The sequence below is a fragment of the Ambystoma mexicanum genome, chromosome 2q, assembly GCF_040938575.1.
Source record: "Ambystoma mexicanum isolate Mex_15411 chromosome 2q, UKY_AmexF1_1, whole genome shotgun sequence".
Classification (NCBI taxonomy): Eukaryota; Metazoa; Chordata; class Amphibia; order Caudata; family Ambystomatidae; genus Ambystoma; species Ambystoma mexicanum.
Window position 1 is genome coordinate 219,766,584 of NC_090924.1, and position 26,112 is coordinate 219,792,695.

The following is a 26,112-nucleotide window of genomic DNA, read 5'->3' on the forward strand; positions in this document are numbered from 1 at the left end:
TTGAGGGCTTACATCTTATTTATTTTTATTTTCTGGCTTTTGATCGCCCAGAGTTTACATGTCCATCAGCCCCGCCGCGGAATGGAGGCTGTGTCCTGCAGGCAGAAAGAACCATTCAATAGCGACATTTAATGAACTCGAAGTGCCATGATGATTGTCATATACTTCTTCAATAACTCAGCAAGTTAAATAAATGAATACCTCTGACACTTGGGGCTTGTCTGCCAGGATAACGACCTTTAAGTATTGCTCCGACTTCCTATTCGCCCCCCCCCCTTTCGCTGCCACTAAAAGGAATGAGATGTAGGATCAATAGACTGAAGGAGTCAGAAATGTATCTGTGGTGCCCACTCAAGGGTTAATAAACGAGACCCTAAACCACGTGACCAGTGAAGGAGGCAGGAAGGGGCAGGCAAGGAATTTGGCTGCAGAAGAAAGGAAGGAATAGACTCCGCACATTATTGCCTGTTAATAATTGTGGTTGTACAAATAAAATACCTTCAACAATAAGACATGTTATTGCTGTTCTAAATATCCTGCTCCTCCCTTACCATCGTGTATATAACACAACAGTATTGTTCAACAATCTTTATTCACTATAGCAGGATTGGTGGGTTGAAGGCCTACAGGAATGTCGGTTACCATGCCCTTAAACTCTAGATTGCTGCTACTGGTCACTTCAGAATGGAGGCCTTACAAGCTTCCTTGGGCCTTGCCAATGCATCTGGGGTCCAAACAGAGCTCTGTGGGGCACCTTTTGCACTTACAGCACCAGAGGCAGCAGAAGAATCCAACAAACCAGATTTCCCATGCTCCCCCATAACTCTGCAGTGGTCTGTGTTATCAATGGTCCTCTTCATGCGGAAGGCCATAAAACCGCATGCCCCTCCGGGACTCGTGCTTGGCGTTTGCACATTCACCAGCACCTTTACGTACAGTTCTCAGCTCCAAATTAGTCTTCATTCCAGTTGTACTTCAGCCATCTGGATCTTCTCTTAGCCGGCCGACAGTAGTCCTTGAAATAGCAAAGACAGGATCAGGGTAAGAAGCGGACACTTAACTGAACCACGCATCAGTAATGCCCGAAAAATCTCCCCCAGCACCGCTCGTTTACATGGGCCACTCTACAGCGCTCTTGATCAAGCAGCCCTCAGTCCACTCTTTGAACTTGCATGACCCAATCCACCAACTGAGCCAGTACATGTGCGTGCTGTGTGTGGCAGCCACAGAGAGGTGGCAGCCGTCTAATAGCTAAACCTACAGCGTTGGCATGACCATAAAGTAAACACTATTCTCAAACTATTGTGCATGAAGCAAACACTTAATACTAAACTTGCATTACATTAACACTATAAAACCACTGGACTTACATAACCATAATGCAACGGACACCGTCTGCACACTTGGCATAACCTTGTTGCATACTCCATCAATAGTCAGTGCTGAGATGTGTGGAGGAGCATTTCATAGTAGTAGCACAAGGGACATGGAAAAAACCATACGGTGGGAACAATATGTTAAGGAACGCTGTCATGTGCTCTATATCTCCTCCTCGGGTAAAGGCAGGTTCTAGGAGGAAATGGAGATGGTCTAGACCAGGGTACTCAACCGGTTTCCCTCTCGTTACAAGATACATTCATGTGTACTAAGCCGCAGCACCAATCCCGAGGGGCACCACCACTCAAGATCCCATGAAGTCTCCCGTAAATCCCATGCAGGTCAAGGGAATTTGGGAGCCCCTCATTAACGAAGAGAGGGAAAGCCGCAGGCACCAGCAGCTCATTATATGTTCTAGACATACTGGACTCTTCATTCCATGTTAACATTTTTTAATTTTCACAACAGCAACTACCAACAAAACATGACATTAATCCAAAAATCACACTCCTTGTCAACCAAAGTCAAAACATATTAATCAGTTCATCATAAACTACCACTCAATATCCTAAATAAGAAAAAGAATAGAGGTGCATAAAGGGGAGAAAAGAACAACAAAGCCAAAGACTGCAAATTACAAAAGCAACAATCCATGCATCAGATACAAGAATATCACAAAAACATTGTATAAAACCATAAGCAATGACAAATAACAGTAATATACAAAGCCAGGGATACATCATTCCCGAATGAAAGTTCAGGTTCATCCCTAGACATCAAGAAAACAGCTCCAAATGTCCTAACATTTTTCAATTTCATCCTTGTACTTGTAAATGGCATTTTTTTAAGTTGCATTCAACCATCCGGCCAAAGCAGTTTGAACTATAAGACACATAGACTGTGGGCGGTAAAATTAAAAAAGAGAACCGACCACCAAGAAATGTGCACCTAATTATTTAGTTTTAGGAAAGCAGTGAGAGAGCTTAGGGCAAGGATCTCTATACCCATATTGCAGGCGGTACACCATCGCCACCTAGGGATGGCTGTACCACACTATGGGGGTATGAGGTATCTAAACACAGGGCCAGAGAGCAATAAATAGGGATTCAGACCCAGGAATAATTTGTTTTAATGAAATAACTACTGCCTGTTTTGTGTTATAAACATGTTCATATGCCACTTAAAGTCCCCAGCAACCTTTCCACTCTTTTTGGTCCCAAAGAATGAAGCGACCCTGCATAGATTACTGCACACTGAACAAAATCACATAGAAAGCTGGTATCCTCTCTCTCTCTCTTGTTCCCGTCCTATGAGATCAGGTCAAGGCAGCCAGAATTTACACCACGTTGGACCCAATGTGTGCTTACCATCTGGTATGTGTATGTGAGGAGGATGAACGGAAGATGTCCTTCCGTGCAGAATTCGGCTGTATGAATACCAAGTGATACCATTCTTGCTGACCAGTGCCCCTCTTTATTTCAGTTATATATGCATAAGGGAGTTCTTGGGCGTGCATGCAGTAATCTATATAGATGATATTGTGGTCTATTCCACATCCCTGGAAGAATGTGTTGGGCATGTTAGATCCTTCTTGCTGTGACTCATGAGAATCACTTTTTCCCCAAATTGGAGAAGTGTGCTTTTCCTACTGAAGAAGTTTATTTCCTTGGATTACTTCATCTTTAATCCAGCAGCGATAATCATGCAAACCAAAATGATCAATGCTTGTCTTCAAAGGTCCTCACCTTCGGCAGTAAAAGAGGATGATGATTTTCTGGGTTTCGATAACTTTTACAGGTTCTTCATATCAAACATCACAGCCAAAGGGCATCCCATCACTAGCCTCTTGCATTATGGATCACATTTGCTTAGAACAAAGAGCATAGAAGACTTTCAGGTGCCTAAAAGCATAGTTCACATTAGCTACTTTATTGTTACTGCCTAATATGGTGTTGCTTATTATCATACAGGACGACGCTTCCAATGTGGCAATGTTAGCTGTTCTCTCACAACGTCATCCTCCTACCAAGCTAATGTACCCCATAACCTTCTGGTAAAAAAAATAACATCCGCCAAGTTGAATTATTAATTCAAGGACAAGTTACTACTGGTTACCATGTCCGCATTCAAGGAATTGAGGCATTACCAACTTGAGGCAAAACACATGGTAACCATTTACACTGATGACAGAAACCTTCAGGTGCCCAAATCAGCATGGATATCATCTGCTTGTCCGTCATGCTGGACACCTTTTCACTGGTTATGATTTCCTCATCACATGTTCCCCTGGAAAACAAAAATGACAATGCAGATATACTGTCCACATTGGGCATGGAAATGGAGTACGCAACGCTGAAGCCTGTCGAGCGTCCTAACACTGTACTCCAAGCCAGGTTGTTGGAGGAGGCTTGTGACATGGATTCCTCCTTCATAGAACAGATCTGGGAGCACTTAAGTCCAAACATTCTTGCACATGCATTGTCCAGATCCCCACAAAAATATACAAGGAAGGACTATCGTATCGCGGGTACCAGCTCTTCCTGCCCATAGAAAAAAAACATGACCCTTGTTAGCTGGGCCAAACAGGCGTTCAAAAAACAACACAACTCGCTTGACTGACCCTTTGAGTTCTAATATAATCAAGGGCAGTCAGATCTATGTGGAGACCTCACCCATCTGTGCCTAGTTCAAACCACCTCATCAAAAACCATCAGGAATGCTACAGCCCCTACCAGCACCACCAAGAAATTGGCAAACGCTCTTTGTGGACTTTATCTTAGACTTTCCGAAGAGCTACCGGAAAGACTTTGTGATTAGTAGTTGGCCTTCTCAGCAAGATGGCCCATTTTGTTTCATTAAACAAATTGCCGACTTCTAGCACAATAGTTACCCTCTTTCATAAGAATGTGATAAAACTGCATTGAATGCTATATGGTTGATTCTGAGCATGGATCACAGTTCATGTTCTGGTTTTGGTTGCGCTTGTGTTTAGTAGGTGCGATATATGTCAGGCTACCTGCAAGCTGACCCCCCAAACCAATGGGCTAAAGGAAATCGTGTAAATCGGGCATTAGAAAAGTTTCTTGCGGTTCACTGTGACACAGACAGAAAACAAGTGGGTGAAATCCTCTGGGCAGCTCAATTACCATAAATAAATACACCACACTCCTCATTGGGATACTCTCCCTTTTATTGCCAGCAAGGATTTCACCATGTTACCTAGTCCTGTTTCAGAAGTTCAGCAACTGCATGCTTACCTATGTTTCTTTTTGAGACGGGCTCAGAAAATTCCACAGGAAGCTAAACAAATGCATAGTAGTATGCAGATCAACACTGAAAACTGGCCCCTTATTACACCATACACCATATGTGACAAGATCTGGTTATGAACAAAACAAGTACTCTGCCTTGCTTTATTGGCTTCTATAACGGCAGGTGAAGCCCCAGTTAAACTACATCTTCCCAGTGACATTCATTTACATGGAATACTGTGATTTACAGTATTTAAAGTCTAACTTATCAAACCAGGACATCCATCAACCTGTTTAAACCTCTCTTTTACCACCTGTAATTGTAGACTGGGAACCTAAGCACAAGGTGCAAGAGATAGTTAGTTCAAAGTGTGTTCCGGGTCGCCTTTCATAATTCCTCGACTTTGATAGGAATGTGGCCCAGAAAACCTTTTCTACACCCAGATTAATCGGAGTGTTCCATAGAAAAAACCCTACCAAAAAAGGCTTGGTCGGAGGAGGGATGCTAAAGGTGAATACTTCCACTAACCATGTCCCTAACTCTGGGACCGCCCCTACTAGTCATTTCCAAACAAGGAGAGTCATATTTGCTTCCTTGGGCATCCTCCATGCATTAAAGGTCGAGTCAAGTGTCAATGCAGTCATATAGTGCACCAACAGCACCAGAGACAGCCTAAGGAACAAACAGACTCTGTTGCCTAGGTTCCACCATATTATCACAGGAGCCTGGGTTCTTGGTGGCGATCTTGATGCCCATTCCCATTAAAGGCCACACCCACTGGGCCTCATACATGCTGTGTGTACATTCACCAGCACCGTATCTCCTTCAGTTCACCATTGCAAATTGGTCTTTGTTTTCCGATCCTCCTCGAACCGCCTGGATCTTCTGTTTGCTGGGCAGTAGCAGTCCCTGAAAGAACAAAGATAAAGACACCTGGGTAAGAAGCAGGAACGCACCTGAAACATAAACCAGTAATATCTGGAGGCACAGCCAACATTGTGCATTCACCTAGGCAGCTCTGTAGCACCCTTGAAGAAGTAGTCCTCTGTCCACTGTTTCAACTTGCATTACCTAATCGACCAACTGAGCCGTGCTTGTGAATGCTGTCAATGCCAACCACAGAGAAGTTACAACTGCTTAATACCGAACACGATAGAGCGTGCATGACCCTTATGCAAAGACTTTTGTCGAACTATTGTGCATAAAGCTAATGCTTACTTACTAAATGTGCATGGCCCTAATGCAAAGAATATTCTCAAACTATTGTGCATGAGGCAGATGCTTAATACTACACCTGCATTCTTTACAGTATTAACATTTGGACTTGCATGACCCTAATGCAACTGGCTCAGTCAGGACATTAGTGACAACCCAAGTGCACACCGAAGGATAGTTCTTGTTAAATGAATGAACATGTCACAGTAGTAGCGCAAACAACGCAGAAGAAATCAGATCTTGGGAAGAACTTCTGAAGGCACGTTATGGAGGGCACTAGTACTCACCCTCTGGTTAAGGGAGGTCTGTGGTGGGGCAACCGAGACAAGAGAAGGGGAGACTAGACCAAGGTAATCAACCTGTGTCCCTTTCATTACAGGATACGCTCACACCAACCAAGCCATGGCATCAGTCCACACTGGCAGCACCAGACAAGATCCCAGCCCACTTTCCCCCTGTGGGTCCCTTCAATGTACCACCTCGGTTAAGAGCCAGGAGGCAACTCCCGGGTATCAACGGACGTCTGTCAGGACATGCATCAAACCTGTGGCTCATCACGTCACCCTTAAAAGCTAAGGTAAGGTGTTACAAAGGAATATGGTTTGGGTTTTCAACTACAACTCATCAGGATAACTATACAAATATGGCTAGGATGGGATAACTCAAAATAGTGACAACACTAAGGGATTACTGGTCCTTTCAGAACTCCCTAATATAATGTACAGTTTCAGTGATATAGCTCTCATTTGCTTCTTGGCTCAAACCTACAGCCCCAGGGACATAACGCCCACTTTTCTCCATGATTTCGAATTCCTAAAGATATAGCTACTGCTTGGCATCACCTACAAGTAAGTACTTCTCTCACTTGCCCGTAGGCTCCGAAATGATCACCCTCTAGCTACAGGTTGCCTTTTGGATCAAGTCAAATATTGCTGGGAACTTCTACCAGCGGGTTTTTCTTCCTCCTTGTTTAGGGATTTTGCCAGACTGTGTTATTCTCACTCACCAGCCATGGCCCGACAACCAAGGTTATGCTTTCCTGGTCTGTAGTGGGAGCTCTTTAGGTCTTTCCCCAGCCTGGTCTCTTCCAGTGTTTGAGATGAAGCTCTCTGTAGGCTTTTGAAATTCTCACTCAAGCTGATCTCTCCTGGTGTCGAAGATACAGCCCTCATCAGGCTCTTAGATCTATCTGTCTCCTTCTCTGCACTCACAATGCTCTGTTTGACAGCCTGTTGTTTGCCCCTCTGTGTATGGCCCACACATCTTTTAAAGGGCTGAATATTGTCTTTTTTATTCTATTACCTTCCTGATTCATTGTTTGCTGGCTTCTGGTCATGATTGATCACTCCCTGCTAGGCGTGCTTCTTCTTCAGGTATTCTCTGCCTTTTGCTCACACTGTCCATGTGTAGGGACGAGCCATGTGATGTGTGATACCGCTTTTGGTGGTTAAAACAAAACAGTCTTTATTAATGAAGTTTTTAATGAAGTTACAAAATAAATGTGGATTATTCTAGAGCAAACAGTGTCTGGTGTGAATCAACTGAATATGACGTTTCCTAGAGGTGCCTAGTATCACGTGCGGTCCTAAACTAAATGATAAAGTGTTTAACCTTTGCTTGAAAGTTTTAGACTCGTACCGAGAGGACCAACCCGGCACAGTAAAGGTCTTTCCAGAAGATGGTCAACATAAAGTTCCAACATCTACTCCTAACAAATCCATAGCCTTCAGGCTATCCTACGTTTACAACATACATGCTGCAAGGAGTAGGCCACATACAACGTTTCAAAAATGTATTCTTCAAAGGCCTGCCAGATTCCAATGCAACAAAACAGAGGCATTCCTCATGAAAGGCTCATGTAGCAGTTACTCAGCAGTCATGTCTCTTAACCTGGCCACCCTGCTTTCAACTTGCTCTTCAAGAGCTCTCCTATGGTTCTGATCTCATGTTTTTTTTCACCTTTGGGGTCTTCCTCAGCATTTATAGTGGTTACTTGTGGGGTTCTTCCCTCTTTGAGTTTCTCAGAGTTGCAACAGTTCTTTCCTAGAGTTTGTGTTTTTGAGCATTCATAACATCAGGGGTCGGAATTGGAATTCATGGACCAGGAGCTGGAAGTAGCTTTAGGGTGTCAAGATTTTCCATTGGCCAGGAGTTACTCACCCTGACCCAGGAGCTATTAAAGTGAGGGCTCATGAATGAGTTCTTATGATGGTGTACATTCAATGGATGGTGTAAATTAAATGAGTATAACAAGAGGATTAAATGAGTATCTGTGACAGGGTCCACCATGAATAACCACTCTGGGGGCTTGATTGGCATGCCAGTGGTGTTTATTCAAATGATAAAGACAGATTGGTTTAGGGATTTCTCAGGTAAACTTTAGGTCTGACTGGTGTGATGAATCCTGAGGCGTTCTTACAGATTCCCATCCTAAAGTCTCCTCCCATGTGGCCAGGGAAAGGAAGCCACTGCCTGATCCTAAGCCTGAGGCTGGTATTAGCCGGGTGGATCACCTGGGAGGAGAAGCCCCCAAGGGAATATGATGGCTCCGTTAGGAGAGACGTGGTATTCATCTTTTTCAGAGGGGGAGATTTCCATAATGCCAGTATACCTAATGGCTTGTTGTCAGAGTGGGGCTTCCCTTCCCAAAACTACCCAAGTTGTCAGAAGTGAAAATACTTATAGTCAACAGGGGAATGATATATGTAGGAGTCACAGAGAAGCCCTATAACTACTTTCGATGGTCATGATTCCCCTTTGGTGTGTGCTATAAAGGCCAGAATCCGCTATTGACTACTTTACAAACCTCCCCTAAAAATGTATTTCAACAGTCATTTAAACAGTGAAGTTTTTCGGAAAAACAAGTACATTATGGTCTTCAAGTCCCATATTGCCCCAGGTACTGGGGCAAGGAAGAGGAGCTCAGAGATGCAGAACTGTGATGTGAAGACTTGTGGTTCTAATGACCCACTCCTGAGCGGGACTTTTGAATATTTAAGGCCCCTTCAGGTGCGGGCCATTAGAAGGGGAAGTGGACATCAGCAGTGGAAGAAGCAGAACGAAGATGCTGTGATAGCCGCTGTGATTTCAGCAGAGTGCAGTGTTGAGAGAGTCATAGAAGCTAGGAGTTTAACTTGCAGAGGACATGCAGCGGGAAGTGGTGCTGTTGCTGGCTGTCCCGTTGGAGAGAGGAGCTCTCCCTGTCCAGCATCTTACTCCAGTTGTTGGCGTTCACCGGAGCATGCTGAAAGTGACAAGCTCCTGTTGCAGTCAGCGCGGGCCGTGGAAGTATGACCAGAGCTGTCAAACAACCCGAACCTGACGTGAGAAGAGAAGACTGAAGCGGCAGCGGGTGTGTGGACGCGCAAGGGAAGACCAGTGAGGTGGCCTTCATTAGGTGACCCCAGGGTGCTCCGTACTAGACCGATGTCTGCTAACAGTCGTTTTGAATACAGAACAAATTAATTTAAGTGTTTGTGGCCTAATATACACATTGAAGGATAGCGAGAGGAGAATAATTGTAACAACCATTGTCAAAGTAAAGAGGGGGCAATTATTTAACCAGATCCTAACAATCATTGCCAAAGTAAAGAGGAGGTAATATTGTAGCACATAACAACTAGCATTAACTAAGCCAAAAAAAGAAAATCATAGAAAAAGAGGAAATCGTTTTCCAAAGAATAGAAAAGTGAATAAGAGACATCACCAGCAGTTAACTGGTGTGGTAGTAGAAAACCAAAGGTGGCAGGAGAGTAACCCTCCTTGCAGAAAGCTTCAAGGGGGAGAGGAAATCTGCAGTGCAAGTGGCAAACATACAAGTGGAACAAACCGCATCAATGTGCATTGTTTCCTTATGAGAGAAGTTGTGAATGAAGTTGTGAATTTCAATGTTGGTGAAAGTCAAAGACTTTCTTTAAAGTTTGATGCAAGCAGAGTACTTCATCCTGGCAGGAGAGTATACCAGGAAAAGGACTGCGAGTGGTTAGTCCTGGCAGGTTAGTGGACCTGGAAGAAGACATTGAAGTACTGCATTGTGGTAGAAGGTGGTTGTGAAAAGAAAGTGGGAAGTCTACTAATGTGTTTGATGAACTGTGGTAAAACCATTCTGACAAAACATTATTGTATATGAAAGAGAAAGGTGACAACAGTTGTTTTTCAAAGCAGAGGAATATTGCCTGGCAGTGTGAAGATAACGTTTCTTGATTTATTAAGCAAGTGTTTGTGGAAACTTGACAATTATTCTGAAGAGTGATGAACCTTGTCTGACAGGGCAACAATCCAAGGGCCAAGTGAAAAACACATAGAGTGAAGAAACGTTGTGCCTCATTACAAGTTTGGCAGTGTAGGAAAAAAGTGCCAGTAATTATGTTACCGTCACTTTTCCCGCACTGCTAAACTACAAGTTTGGTGGTGGTTTGGCCGTAATTACCTGCATCCTGAACTGCCGGTAATTCCGCCACCCCACTACCAGAAAATCCCCAGTATTACCGGCACTGGTATTACTGGTGGCGGTAATACTGGCATTTCCCCCATAGAGTCCCATGGCACTTCATGGAATGGGGAATCACTGCTGTCGCCGCCATTTGGAATATGTCGGTAATTCTGGTATTCCAAGTGCCGGTAACAATATTACCATTTGCCAGTATCTTGCTGGAATTACTGGCGGGATCCCGGCAAACATAGGCCCTTTGTGTTGGAAGTAAAACTTGAAAACTTGCCTATTAATAGAAACTTTGTATTGCCTTTGAAACAGAACTGGATTACTGAAAATAACTTAAATGACTGAAACTCTGAGTTGGAAAAATCCTGCTTTAATCCTGGGGAAGGAGCAACCGACCCTGGTTACAAGGATATATGGTTCTAAAGGTTATAAAGTGTGAATATAACTATTATTTTGTTGAGTTTGAATGGCCATATGATAACTGTATGATTGTTTTATATTTATAAGTGTTACGGACAGATACCTTTTGATGTTAGTGTTTTTTCCTTTAGTCTTTGTTTAATAGGCAGGGAAATCTTTGTTAGGTTAGGGAAAGTGATGCGTTTATCACAACCATATAATTAAAAAAATGTCTACTTGTGAAAAATCTCTATCCAGTTGTCCGCCTCGCATTTCTGACCCCTCACACTGGGTTCTTGGGGATGTTGGCACTAGCCAACTAGAGTGTATATCCATGGCGGATGACCATATCCCCAAAGAGGAAGAACGAGACAGGGTTTTAAACATAGTCAAGGATAGGAAATATGCGATGTGTGTATCCCTCCAGACTGGTCTCGACTCTGCTGACAGTATCAGCAGAACTATGGCGGCTAGTACAGCTATGTGCAGGTTTGCCTGGTTGAGAAAGTCGGGATTTGCTCCAGATGTACAATCCAAACTGCTCAACATGCTCTTTGACGGTACTCATTTATTCGGAAGCAAGGCTGATGAGAGTTTGGAGAAACTGCAAACTTCAAAGGCAGCAGCTAAATCACTTGGTGCTGCGATCAGACAACCTCCAAATCGCCCCACAGGTACGCCCTGGAGGGGTATGTTCTTTCATCACTACTCCACATTTGGAAGAGGCAGCAGACAACCAGTTCAAAGAGGCCAAAGAAGATTCCCCCGTGTTGGACAGGTTACAGGTACTAAGACCGCAATAGCAGCGGCTACTTTACCATCAGCAACTGTGTCAGCCACCCCAAAACCTCTCTGAGGACTTAGTTCACAAGACTACAGTGGGAGGCAGGCTGTCACGGCATCTGACAGAATGGCAGGCTATTACTTCAGATGCATGGGAATTGGAAACAGTTGCCCAGGGTTACTGCCTTCCCTTTCTAAAAAAAGCCTCAGTCATCCACCGGCGAACAGCTCTTACAAAGTTCCAGATCCGCTTCTTATGCAGGAAATATTAATCCTGCTAGAGAAAGGTGCTATAGAACCAGTACCTGTAGCGGAGAGGAACAAGGTTTTGTACCCCCCGTACTTTCTAATTCCAAAAAAGGACAGAGGATTGAGACCCATCTTGGACTTAAGAAACTTGAACAAGTTCCTCAGGAAGGACAAGTTCAGGATGGTTAACCTTTCTCAGATCCTTTAGGCCCTCCAGCTTCAAGATTGGATGGTATCATTGGACCTTCAGGATGCTTACTTTCATGTGCCGATCCATCAGAAGCACAGACAGTACCTGCGGTTTGCTGTTGGCAGTGCTCATTATCAGTTTCGGGTTCTGCCATTTGGGCTTATCTCCGCCCCAAGGGTTTTCACCAAGTTAATGACGGTGGTGGCAGTGAGTCTCAGGAGAGGGGGGGATTCACGTTTACCCGTACATGGGCGATTGGCTGATCCGGGCCAGTTCCCCCAAACAGGCCAAGGAACATCTCAGCTCCACTTGTCAGTCCCTTCACAGATTCTGCCTCAACTTCAAGACGTCTCATATGATATCATCTCAAAGGCTTCAGTTTATGGGAGCAGTCCTGGATGCATCCCTGCGGTCGTTGGTGTACGTTGGAGTCCAAACTACACATCAACCTTTTGGAGCTGAGGGCAATCAGACTAGCGCTGAAGGGTTCTCTGCCATCTGTATGGGGAAAAAATGTCCAGATAATGACTGACAACACAGTGGCCATGTACTACCTCAACAAAAGAAGGAGGAGGTGTAGGGTAACTACCACTGTGCAGAGAGGCAATGCAGCTCTGGTTCTGGGCAATCCAAGAAGGAATCTCCCTATCGGCAGTTCACCTAGCCAGAGTGGAGAATACAGCAGCGGACGCTCTGAGCAGGCAGAGCACAGTCTCCCACGAGTTTGATCTAGCGCAGGAAGTCCTTCAAGAGATCGTCACCCTTTGGGGAACCCCTCAAGAGGATCTGTTTGTGACCAGTGTCAACCGGAAGTGTGAACTGTTGTGCTCCAGGGAAACCCCCAAGAGGGGCTCTAGGAGACACGTTTGTGGTGGACTGGGAGTTTCCACTCCTCTACGCGTTTCCTCCAGTCCCCATCATTCCTCAAGTTATCAGGAGGTTGAGAACATTTGGGAAATCCCTGATCCTAATTTCTCCAGATTGGGCCAGAAGGACGTGGTACCCGGACCTTCTGGACATGTCCATCTGCCCTCCAATACGTCTTCTACAAAGAGAGGACCTTCTCTCGCAAGAGGATGGCCAGGTTCTCCATCCAGAGATCAAGGCACTTGGCCTTGAAGCATGGTTTCTGAGAGGCTGAGATAAAATGATTGTGACCTCCCGGATGATGTAATGGAGATTTTTCTTTCGTCCAGAAGGCCAGCAACTAAGTCTTTGTACCACTGCTGTTTGAACAAATTTCGCAGCTCGTGTAGAGATAAGAATGTTGATCCGTTTACATGTAATACACCTATGGTATTATCGTTTTTCTTACACCTAGCTAATCTGGGACTCTAGATTGGTACCATTAAGGGATATCTGGCGGCACTTTCTATATTAAAGCGCACTTCACAAGAGGTTTCTTACTTTAAAATACCTCTAATAATCCAATTTCTAAAGGTATTGACAAATGTTTTCCCTCCAATCCCTTCTCAGGTCCAGGTTTGGGATCTCAATTTGGTGTTGAAGTTCATGATGTGTGCTCCTTTCCAGACTATACACTCCTTTCCTTTGAGGCTACTAACCCTGAAAACCATCTTTTTTAGTAGCGATTACATCTACCAGAAGGGTGAGTGAGCTTCAGGCTTTATCCTGCAAGCCTCCTTACACAATTATGTATAAGGATATGGTGGTGCTGAAGGTAAAACCCACCTTTTTACCAAAAATTGTCTCTGAATTTCATCTCACTCAGAAGATAACTTTACCATCATTGTACCCCGCCCCCCTCCTCACCCTGGGAAGGAAGAGGAGAGGCTTCACAGGTTTGACCCTAAACTTGCACTAAGCTTCTTTATCACTAGAATGGCAAAGTTCAGTCAGGATGACCAATTATTTGTCGGCTATTCGGGCCACACATTTTGTATGGCTATCACCAAACAGACATTATTCAGATGCATTATATTGGCAATATCGGAATGCTACAGGTTTGCAGGAAAAGATCCTCCAGAAGGCCTTTGGGCTCATTCAACCAGAGGCATGGAAACTTCCTCTGCATTACAAAGGGGAGTACCAATAAAAGAAATGTGTGCGGCTGCCACATTGTCGTCTCTACATACTTTAACCAAACATTATAGTTTAGACTCTTCCTCAGGTCAGGAAACTGTATTTGGTAAAGCAATATTGCATTCCGTGCACGCATACTTATGAAAACGATTAAATTGTCATGTAAAATTCTGACTCCCTCCTCCAGTAAAACTACGCCTGGTAATGTTCTTTCGACTAGATGTTCCACCCACGTATTGCTTATCGTCCCTCCCAACCTACTCTATAGTAAACTTCCCCTTGCAATTACAGTCTGCACTCTCTCAGGAGGAGTAACCGTCAGGTATGGGATAAATCCTTCATTTGCAAAAACGGAACTGATTCCAACGGATGCTGCGCGCGCTACATATACCTCCAGTGACATCGACACCGAGTCGACAGGCATCGATGCACAGTACCCCCCTGCTGAAAAATAAATCATAATTTCCGAAGCAGCTAAACTGGATATTGGAAATATAAAAAAATAAGGAATACATGGGAGGAACATCCAGTCGAAAGAATGTTACTAAGGGTAAGTAACTTGTTCTTCTTTAATAATACAATCCCATCTGGGTTAGTGGACTTCCTTCTTGAAGCGCTATACTAGCCGCAGCCGCGCTCTCATCGGTCCGCCGCTTTTTATAACAGGTTTCTCCTGCTGGGCCCGAGACAGCGGCTTCAGCGTCCTGCTGCTGCCACACCGCACTGCTGATAGGCAAGAAGGGCTGAGAGGGGGCATGAACTCTGGCACCGCTGGGGCCTCTTGTGTCAGGCTTTCTCCTACCCCTGACAGGGCCTGTTCGTCGGCCTTGTCACATAGCTCAAGTGGATTAAAAGAAATTCAGATATTTGAAAAAAGCTCTCTTTGTATACTGATTTATTATTGAGATACGCACACGTGTCAGGATAGCCTCCCTATTTTATTTTCAAACTGTGGCATGCATCCAAAATGGACATGCCATTGAACCCCTTTCTGTTGATTTCTTACTCTGTGTTTCACACTATTGCTGATTATTCCTGTGCCTCCTCTCTCTTTTTATGTTTCTTTAGATTTCTTTCCTGCCAGTTCTTTTGTCTTACTAATAGATCCCATTTAGTCATTACTTTTTAGAGCCACTATGTACATAATTCTGTCACTGCATCGATCTTTGTTGCTGTCTCTCTACTGCCACAGCATTTTGATATCTGCTGCCACTTCTTTTTATGTGATGTCATCTTGCGTGCTCTGTCTTTGTCTACACAAGGAACTAATGTATGGCATGACACAAATCTAGCTTCCACGTGAGGTGCAATCTATACATTTTAACCATTATTACACTTTGTGTCATCTAGCCTTGTCCTAAAGTTCGATTATACACTTTTTTGAACGCATTTAATGTCTTGTATTCATGTTTGTATGGCACAAATTGACTTGGGGAGTTAAAGGTAGCTCCTGGTAGTTGTTGATGCCAAGCTTAATAAGCTTACTAGACTCTTCTAGCCTATACCCAAGAGCTAAATAGCCCCCAGCTCCCAGCAATTTCAAACCCTGCAACAGGCTTTGTCCAGAACTTTTAGCGGTCATCTCCTAGACCTCAGCTTTGTTTGGGATCTTCAACAGGTATCTCCTAGACCTTCGCTTTGTTCAAAATTCTCAACTGATTTTTTTTTTAAACACTTTTTATTATTTTTACCTAACCATGACAACTTGCAGACTTTGTTAATCATTTACAAAACAATACACATCAAATTTGTCTGTCTGCTTCCGCCACCCCCAACTCCTGTCTCCCATCCCAGGCCTACGTCTAACCAAATGTACCATCTCCTTCCTTCATTCCTCATCAGCTCTCTTGGCTTCGGTATCCTCTTGTACGAGAGTTTCCTCCAAGTCTTTGGCACCCTGTTCAGAGGTGGCCAGAACCTTTGTGGCAGCTATGGCCGGAGATAACGGTTGTAACGGATGCCTCACTCATGGGTGGGGAGCCCACACCAATGATTTGATGATCAGCAGTCTTTGGTATCCGTCAGAGTCCAAACTACACCTCAACCTTTTAGAGCTGAGGGCAATCAGACTAGCGCTGAAGGCCTTTCTGCCCTCTGTATGGGTAAATAATGTCATGATAATGACTGACAACACAGTGGCCATGTACTTCTCCAGCATGGGGTCTGGCATGGATTCACATGCTCATGAATATTCCCCGTCGTCAGGCTGGGAATCCTCGGTAAAGAAAAAATCAGTTTCGTTTCTGATCTGTCTTTCTTAGTAGTAACCAATCACTGGTCTCTGGGTCATACTGTCCCCAGCCAATGACTGCCCTCTCCCTAAGCCCTGCCCCTGGCAGCCATCCTCAGATTTTTACCGCACGCTCAAGTGTTAGGAGTCCTTGTGCTATAGCTCTCGAGCTTTTACTGCGTTTTGCGCTTTTTCAAAGAGATTTATCTCATTTTTCGGTTTAATCCAGCCTCAAGCTCCACCGTTTCTACTTCTGATTAACGGGGACCCGTTTCAGATTTATCTGCGCCCCTCAAGGGTGAAGTCTTCGTCGAGTTACGCTTCTTGGAGGATTCCAGATGTTTCTGTGGCCTACCTCGTGGACGGGAAGAACATGGCCCAGGAGAAGGGAAGCTCGACTCCCGGCAAACTGTTCAGGATCTGCCCTGGATGCAACCTACAAAATGTGTTCAAGGAGGACGAGCATTCAAAATGCCTTTACTGCCTCCACGAGGACAAAACGCACGTGGAGAAGGACTGTGCGTTTTGCTTTAACATGTCGGATCGGACGATGAGGGATCGCCGGACCCGTCTCTCCAACTGGCTGGAAGGCAAGAGCCCAGCAGGTGAGAAGAAGAAGAAGAAGTCCGAGCAGTCTTCTAAGTCCTGTGTGGGTGCGACGGGGCCTAACAGAAGGCAAAGCACCGCGAGTCTGCGGGCACCGGGAGCGCCGAACCGTCGGGCTTCTCGGCTGCCAGGCAGGGCGCACCTTCACCGACGCCATCAACCGCGAGCCAACGCTCTGGCTCGGGGAAGAGAAAATCCGAGAACCCGGCTAAGCTTCTGGAGAGGCCCCGGTCGATCTCGGAGGAACCGGCCGAGGGGGAGCGAGGCGGTGATCCTCCCCCTAAGGTGAAGGCCTCAAGCGCGCCCGAGGTGGTGAAGGCCTTGATTCACCGGGCTAAGGCCTCTATCGAGGGAGTCGCTGCGGCCCTGGTGAAGCCTGTGGATGCTATCCCAGTGGAGGCGACCTCGTGGCCCAGAGTTTCCCTGGCTCCGCATAGGGAATCCTCTTTTAAACCCATCGAGAAGACCCCCGTGAAGATCTCGGTGGAAAAAGAGGGGGGGGCGGTGGCCGTTACGGACACGGACACAACCTCCGAGGAGGAGCCGACCGAGAATTTTGAGGAGGTCCAGCCCCACGGGAGGAATCCCATGGAGGGGGACGACGAGAGCGAGGGCGGCAACAACGATGAGGTTCCCGTGTAGGAACAACCATCGCTCCCGGCACGCCTGTCGCAACCCGAGCCTCAGGACGACTCGGCAGCCATTTTGAGGACAATCCAAGCCTTATGCATGGAGATAAGGATGAGACTGCCCCTACCCCCGACGGACGACCCAGCTGTAACGGTCCATTGGGAAGCCCTCCGAACAAGAGGAGGAGAATTCATCCAGTGCCCCTTCAGCCCTCAAGGCCTTCTCAGCCTTTGTCGCCTTCCCCGATCCTGAGGGACGACACAGGAACGGACATGGCCACGACGGGGACGGATGACGATGGCGGTGATGATGGGACTGGCCTCCCGTCGCCGATTCCTCGGGCGTCCCCGCCCGACGAGATTGGCTCCTTCCATGCCATGATTGCCAGGGCATCCAAGCTCTTTCAACTCTGCCCTGAGGAGAAGAAGAAGGAAGGCTTCCTCTACCCGCGGTGCAAGGCCAAAAGGAAGACGGTCCTCGCAGTGCCGTTGCTGGATGACATCTAGGACGAGGGTCTTGCCCTCCTCAAGAACCAATCCACGACACCTGCCAAGAGGGACCGGTACGAGAAGAAGTACCGGGTCCCCGACGCCGCCCCGTTGTGCCTTAGGGTGCAGCCGACCCCGGATTCGGTCGTCTCAGCGGCGGCCAAGAAGAAAGCGGGGGGGCATTGGCTTCATCCTCAACTTCCCCACTGGACGGCGAGGGAAAGAAGCTGGACGCCGAGGGATGACGAGTCATCTCGTCGGCGGTGACGACGATTAAGGCGGCCAACGCCCTAGCGATTGTGGCCCGCTACGACAGGGAATTGCGGTAAAAGATCGCCCCCCCTGTTGGACTTCCTCCCGGACGACAAGAGGGCAGAGGCCCTGGCGATCCTACAGGATGGTGAGGTGGCGTCGGACCACACCATAACTGTGGCCACGGACATTGCCGACACCAGTTTCCGCCAGTTGGGCAACAGCTTTTGCCTTCGACGGCGGGGGTGGCTCAAGGCTACGGATTTCCGCCAGGACGTGCAAGCCAAGGTTTTGGACATGCCCTTCGACGGGAACAATCTGTTTAGAAAGACTGTGGATGAGTCGCTGCAGGCCATCAAGACCGACACGGAGACGGCTCGGGTCTTGGGAGTTCTGCAGCAACGGCGGCCGCACTTTCGGAACTCCAGAGGCAAGCAAGGTGCCTCCAAAGGATTCGGCAGCGGCTCCTCGACCTACCGTCAAGCAGCCCGTTCCTCGTCGCAAGAAGCCTACCGAGGATGAGGCAAGTCTGGTGGATCTTGCCGTCGTCACCAGGGAGGCCAAGGAGGCAAGGCTGCTTCCAAACAAGACTGAACTGGCTGTGGCGTCGGGCCCCCACCGAAGCACCCCGGTGGGAGGCCGGCTGGCGAAGTTCGTCAGCGTGTGGGAGTCCATCTCCACCGACTGTTGGGTGCTGGATGCCCTGGCCCACGGGCACACTCTGGAATTCCTAAAGAAGTGCCCCTGAATTCCTCCAGTGGCCAGGAAGGAAAACAACATCCCTCAACTGCTCTAGAAGTTGAGGGCGATGCTCAAGAAAGGAGCCATCGAGCTCGTCCCAAAGAGGCTCCGGGGCTCCGGTGTATACTCAAGATACTTCCTCATCAAAATACATCAAGGCACAGAAGTTCCGGATGGTCACCCTCCAGCATGTGCTGGGACAGCTGGAGGAAGGCGACTTCCTAGCGTCGCTGGATCTGGAGGATGCGTACTTTCACATCCCCATCTTAAAAGGACACCGAAAGTTTCTCAGGTTCGTAGTCCAAGGGCAGCACTACCAGTTCAAGGCCCTCCCATTCGGATTGAAGTCGACGCCCAGGGTGTTCACCAAGTGCCTGGCACCAGTGGCGGCGCGGCTGCGCCTGCAGGGGATCCACGTCTACCCCTACCTGGACGACTGGCTCATCCGAGCAGGGACAAGGGAACTCGCCGTCGAACACACGGCAAAGACCGTCCGGCTGCTCACGGACCTGGGATTCTCCATCAACTTCCCCAAATTTCACCTGGTTCCGTCTCAGGTCGCGCTGTTTCTGGGAGCCAAGCTCGATACAGTAGCGCAGTTGGCCTCGCCGTCGGAGGAAAGAACGCAGGCCGTCCTTGGCAAGGTACAGTGTCTGCTGGCCATGGACGTGGCCAGAGTGAGGTCCATCAAGTCCCTTTTCGGGATGATGTCCTCTTGCATCTACCTGGTGCGCCTGTGCAGGCTTCGGATGCGTCCTCTGCAGGAGTTCCTCGACACCCGTTGGACACAAGCGACGGACAGCTTCGATGACAAGATCTTGCTAAACGAAGTATTCCGCCAGGCAATTCGATGGTGGGGCACCCGCGCGCATCTCGCCGCAGGCACTGACTTTCAGACCCCAGCATACCATGTGACGGTGACGACGGATGTCTCCCTGAAGGGGTAGGGAGCGCACACCGGAGATCTTCACGCGAGAGGCCTGTGGCTCCCGGAGGAGAGGCTGCTCCACATCAACATACTGGAGCTCCGAGCAGTGTTCTGGGCCAAGTCATTCCTCCCGTCCCTCAAGGGCAAGGTGGTGAGGATCTTCACTGACAACACCACCACGATGTTCTACATCCGGAGGCAGGGAGGAACCAGATCCCCAGCCCTATCCAAAGAAGCACAGGATCTGTGGCACTGGGTCGTTGCCCAGGGGATGTTTCTGGTGCCTTTTCATCTAGCAGGGATAAAAAACACCATCGCCGACTCGCTCAGCAGGCAGCTGCGCTCTTGCCATGGGTGGGAACTGCACCAGGATCAAGTGGATCGACTCTTCCGGCGATGGGGCAAACCCCAAATCGACCTGTTTGCGAGGACGACAAACTCCAAGTGCCAGAGGTTCGCCAGCAGGTTCCCCCAGCCGAGGAGCATGGGCGATGCTTTCTCGTTCCCCTGGGACGGCCTGTTCCTGTATGCGTTCCCGCCGTTGCTGCTCAGGCTCATCAACCAACTCAAGAGGTCCCGGTGCAGGATGATCCTCGTCGCACTGAGGTGGCCGAGACAGATATGGTTCCCGGACCTTCTGTACTTGTCAGCGTCCCCACCAGTCAAACTGTCGACGGACACAGATCTTCTCTCCAGAGAAAGAGGCACCATTCTTCATCACGACCCGGAGTCGCTGAACTTGCAGGCCTGGCTCCTGCAGCACTAGAGTTTTGAGGGTACGATATCCCGGCTGACTGCAGAGAGGTTCTTGCAAAGGCCCGGGCGTCCTCAACTCTCAAGTGCTACGGACACAAGTGGAAGAGGTTCTCTGTCTGGTGCCGAGCACAGAAGATTAACCCTCTACAAATTACAGCCCCTCAAGTGCTATCGTACTTACTGTCGCTGGCCAAAGCTGGACTAGCTCACGCTTCCATCAAGAAACATCTGGCAGCGATTTCCCTATACACCAGAACTGCAGGACCGTCGTCCTTGTGGTCTCATCGCCTGATGAAGGAGTTTATGAAAGGACTGTTCCAATCGTTCCCGCCGGTGAAGGCTCCAGCCCCGGCATGGGAACTCAACGTGGTGCTGACTAGGCTCATGGGCCCGCCATTTGAGCCCTTGCATTTGGCTCTGTTGAAGTTTCTGTCATGGAAGACAGCGTTCCTTGTGGCCATCACCTCTGCACGACGCGTGGGAGAGATTCAGGCCCTTTCCTGCAAGCCTCCATACTTGACTTTCCACGAGACGAGGGTGGTGCTGAGGACGCACCCCTCCTTCATGCCCAAGGTGCTGTCGGACTTCCATCTCAACGAGCCCTTGGTGTTACCAGTCTTTTTCCCCGTCGCCTTTGTCGCCGGCCGAGAGGACTTTGCACTCGCTTGATGTAGCTAGAGTGCTGAAGTTCTACGTGGACCGAACGAAGAGTTTTCGAAAGACATCACAGCTGTTTGTGAACTTTGGACCTGTGAACCAAGGGAAGGCTCTCTCGAAGGCTTCCATTTCCAGATGGCTCTCCGGCTTCATCATGCACTGTCATCGGTTGGCAAACCGACCGTTGCCCGGCCGTCCGAGAGCCCATTCGACCAGAACGATCGCTGCTACCACGGCGTTCTTGTCTGGTGTGCCCCTGCTGGACATCTGCAGGGCTGCTATGTGGAGGTCGACGCACACCTTCACGAGATTCTACTGCGTCGACCGGGATTCCAGGGAGGAGTCCAGAGTCGGCCAGGCAGTGCTGCGCAACCTGTTCGCTTAAGGTGAGCCTGGTGAGGAGGTAAGAGACGCTTAATGTTGAGTTTTATGTAATGCTTAATGTTGAGCCTTGCCACCTCCCATGGTTGTGCATGTGTGTACTGCTATGTATTCTTATATTCATGAGCATGTGAATCCATGCCAGACCCCATGCTGGAGAAGGAACAAGTTACTTACCTGTAACTGTTGTTCTCCAGCATGGGTCTGGCATGGATTCACATGCGAACCCTCCCTCCTTCCCCTCTGCGGCTCTTCACTTGGTCATACTGCCACTTTACGTGCTACCAAATCTGAGGATGGCTGCAAGGGGCGGGGCTTAGGGAGAGGGCAGTCATTGGCTGGGGCCAGTATGACCAGAGACCAGTGATTTGTTACTACTAAGAAAGGCAGATCAGAATAAAACTGATACTGATTTTTTCTTTACCGAGGATTCCCAGCGTGACAACGGGGAATATTCATGAGCATGTGAATCCATGCCACACCCATGCTGGAGAACAACAGTTACAGGTAAGTAACTTGTTCCTTTTGCTCATGCTTGGGCTGCCTCTCCCCAAAATCTGCCGATCTCTACACATGCCTGGACATATGCACCAGATCTGCGTTTATCTCCCCGCACTTCGGGCATGCTTGTGTTTCTGTTTGGCTTAATTTGGCTATTTTGTTCGTGGTCAGATATGCCCTATGGGTCACGTATAATTGGATCTGTTGTAGTCGTGCATTCATCGATGCCTTTTTGTGATACCGCATAACTTTACTCCACACCTCGTTTGACACCGGCTCCTGTAAGTCTGCTTCCCAGTTTTGCCTCATCTGTAATAATTCCCTTCCAACCTTGGACATCAGTAGCTCATATATCTGCGAGACTTTAGGCCTTATTACGAGCATGGCGGTCCGGGCACTACGGTACCGTTAAGCATGCCGGTACTGTAGTTCCCGGACCGCCATACTATGAGCTCTGCTCACGGGTGCCGTCTCACCCACCAGGTTTTTCTAGGTGGGTGTAACAGCACCCGCGAGCATAGCACGTCGGATGCACAACTCTGAATGTGCCGGTGCATCTGACGTCCCCATCCCCATTCAGCCCTATCGAGCAGAATCGGGATCGGGAGGCCCTTGATTCCGGCACCCGCAAATGGGCAATTACCGAGTCCGCCGAGCTCGGCATGACCCGGTTCTTGCCCATTCGCGGGTGCCGATAAAAATGCAATTCCGGCGGCAGCTGTGCCATTTTTTTAATGGCACGGCTACTGCCAGAGTTGTAATAAGGCCCTTTGTGTCCTCCCTCTGAAACATCATAAAATGTCTCTACAACCTTGTCTTATTGTAAGGACGTCTTAGACTCCTTAGGAGTCGAGAATATGTGAGGTGTGGCCCCCGGTATACCCTAAGTCTCTTATCAGTTCATCAAAATCCTTGGGAGACCCCTCCTTTAGCACATCTCCCAGCATTGCCACTCCCATGGGTTCCCAATACTTCCTCACGTTGAGTCTCACTTCTTCGTCTACCCTTTCCAACGCAACTAGCCGGATCTGTGGAGAGTACAGATTTGTGTTCTCCAACAGCTGGCAGGCTCTGCGCCACATTATGCACCCCAGGCGCAACAGTAAGTGCAAGCGGATCGTGCGCGAATCGGTTAGCCATATAACTTTGTTCAAAAAGAACAGAGTACTTTCTGCTCGTAGTAGCCTTGATTCAGGTGTTTGTCCATCTGACAGCCATTTGGCCACAAATTGCAGCTGGCTAGCTACAAAATATACCTCAAAATTGGGCAATTTTATTCCCCCTTGTTCATAGAGATTCTGGAGCTTCCATAATGCCGCTCTGCACCTCGAATTATGCCATAAGAAGCTCCTGCATATGCTATGCAGTTGTGTAAAGAACATTTTCAGTATCACAAACGGGATATTTGCAAATTAATGCCGGAGTCTTGGTAGCACCACCATCTTCAGTAATGCTGTGCGGCCCATCATGGTCAATGGTAATCTAGTCCAGAAAGACATGTAGTTTTCAATTTTGCTAACCGCCCTCACCGTGTTTTGTATATATTCTCTCTTAGAGTCGTGGTAGATGTCCACCCCAAAGTACCAAAACGTATCTATTTCCCACTTAATTGGTAACACCGGCAGTTTGTGTACGAGCCTCCCAACATACCCTCCCATTGGGAACAGTCTCGACTTGTGTGGGTTAATAGTTATACCTGACAGTGCAGCATATCGTTCCATCACATCCAGGATATATGTCAGATTCGTCTCTGGGTGCTGCAGGTACAGGAGCATGTCATCCGCATACGAGATCAGATGCCTTCCCCCCGAAGTACTAATGCCCGCCTCTCTGTATTCTTCTCTTAAATATACCGCTAGTGGCTCCAACGCTAGGATGAAGAGCATCAGTGACCATGGACATCCCTGCCTCATGCCCTTACTCAACTGCCACGGCTCCGAGATATTAGTGCCCGTTTTGACCCTTGCTATCAGTTCATTGTACAACAACCGCCTCCATTTTATGTATGTGGGCCCAATACCAAACTCTTTCAGCACCTCTAACAGCCAATACCATCAGACTGAGTCAAACGCTTTTACTGCATCCCGTGACGCTACAGCCATTTCCTGTGTTTCTCCCTGGGTATAATCTATTATGTGATGCAATCTCCTCAGATTATTGGTAATATTTCTGTGTGGGACATATCCTGTGTGATCTGGATGTATGAGCCTGGCTATGACCGGTTTGAGTCTCTTTGCATGACTGCTGTGAGAATCTTCCCATCTTCGTTCAACAACGAGAGGGGCCTGTACGAGCCGCATTCGGTATCCGGCTTATTTGGTTTGAGGAGGGGGATAATTATCGACTCTCTAAGGTATCCAGGAAATCTGCCCCTGTCCAGTACCTTGTTTAACATTGCTAGCAGTGGGGCGAGGATTTCTGTCCTATATTCTTTATAAAATTCTCCAGGGAGCCCATCTGCCCCTGGGACTTTACTGGTCGGTAGTTCTTTTATCACATTCTCTAGTTCTTCTATCATGATGGGTATCTCTAGGCTGTCCCTTTCCTTCTTATCTAGTTTGGGGAGACAGATCTCGGTCAATGCTTCCTGTATCTCTGACGCATCACTCTCCGTAGTTTCGCTATACAGGTGTGTATAATAGTCATAAATACACTCGTTCACATCCTCTTAGGTCTCTCACAACTTCCCATCTATTGCCTTCACAGCACTAATTGTCTGCCGTGTAGTCTCGCTTTTATACAGCCAGGCTAGCAATCGTCCCGACTTGTCCCCCTCTGCATGTTGTCTCCCTATATATTTCCTGTAGCTTAATTTACCTAACCTGTCCCAGTGTTCCCTACAATACAGTTGTAGGCAGGACACCTCCTATGCCTCTTCTAGGGACCTATTACCCTCTGGCATTATGATTTCTAGTCTACTTTCTGCTTTTTGCAAATCCCATACAATAACTTCTTGCATCCCTTTCTACTTTGCTATAGCCACTCCCCTCACCACTACTTTATAGGCCTCCCACAGTGTACCCGCAGAGTTTACGATGCCAGTATTGTACTTAAAATATTCTTTCACTTCTTCTCTCAAATATTCTCGGAACCCTGTATCTTTAAGTGCTTCCCCCCTAAGTCTCCATGTCGGGATTCTTGCTCGGGCAGGGGGCGGGGGAGAAGAACATGCCACATAACAAACAAAGGGACATGGTCCGAAAGGACCCAAGCTTTATACTTGGCCTGTATGAACTCACTCAGTGTTTCCTTCCCCCGCGAACACGTAGTCTAGTCTCGTGTATAGATTCTGTGGGGCGGTGTAGTGAGAATATACTCGGCCCTGCAGGTACTTTGTTCTTCATACATCAGCCAACTTGAATGTACGCAACAGCGTGTTTAAAGCTTTGGCCGAGGGGTTGGATAAGCGAATTTATCATCCGATCCATCCCTCGTCGGGTCTAACGTACAATTAAAATCTCCCACCCCATATCCACGCACAATCTCTATACGGGCTAATCTTGGGATATAGAGATCGGAAATAGGCTGCAGTATCCTGATTCGGTGCATACATATTAATAACACATATTTCCTTATTTTCTACCATTCCCCAAAGTATTATTTTATTTATTTATTACATTTGTTACTCGCCCAGACCCGCGGGTATCACAGCGAAAATTCAGTAAATTGTAGCATTTTTATACAGGGTTACAGTTACCATCACATAGAACATATTTTATACTGAAATGCAAATAAATCATGTAATCACATTTCTTATACTAAGTTCCAATCGATCAAAGTAGCAGGTCACATTTAGTTTAAACACTAGTTGCAGATCTAGAGGTGACCCCTAGCGGCACATGAGGGCCATAGGGCTACGTTTGCTGTTTAGATTCAAAGAAGGGAGTCAACCAGGGTCATCCTACTGTCACAACCACTAGTGCTTCTACACCTGCTCCCATCCACCATGAACCCATTTCACATACATATGTCCTAAGGCATCCTTATGGGTTA

At 47.6% G+C, this 26,112-nt stretch overlaps 1 protein-coding gene across 5 annotated transcripts in view; it reads left to right on the forward strand.

The window, feature by feature from the left end:
* Window positions 1-26,112, forward strand: part of IQCK (IQ motif containing K) — a 1,231,453-nt gene that overhangs the window by 408,741 nt on the left and 796,600 nt on the right. For 3 of the 5 annotated variants that reach the window (XM_069647159.1, XM_069647160.1, XM_069647162.1), the window contains one exon: window positions 6,224-6,421. The exons of the other annotated variants lie outside the window; for them this stretch is intronic. In XM_069647159.1, the coding sequence (XP_069503260.1) occupies window positions 6,224-6,421 (198 nt within the window). The remainder of the gene's footprint in view (window positions 1-6,223; window positions 6,422-26,112) is intronic. 5 annotated transcript variants of the gene reach the window in all.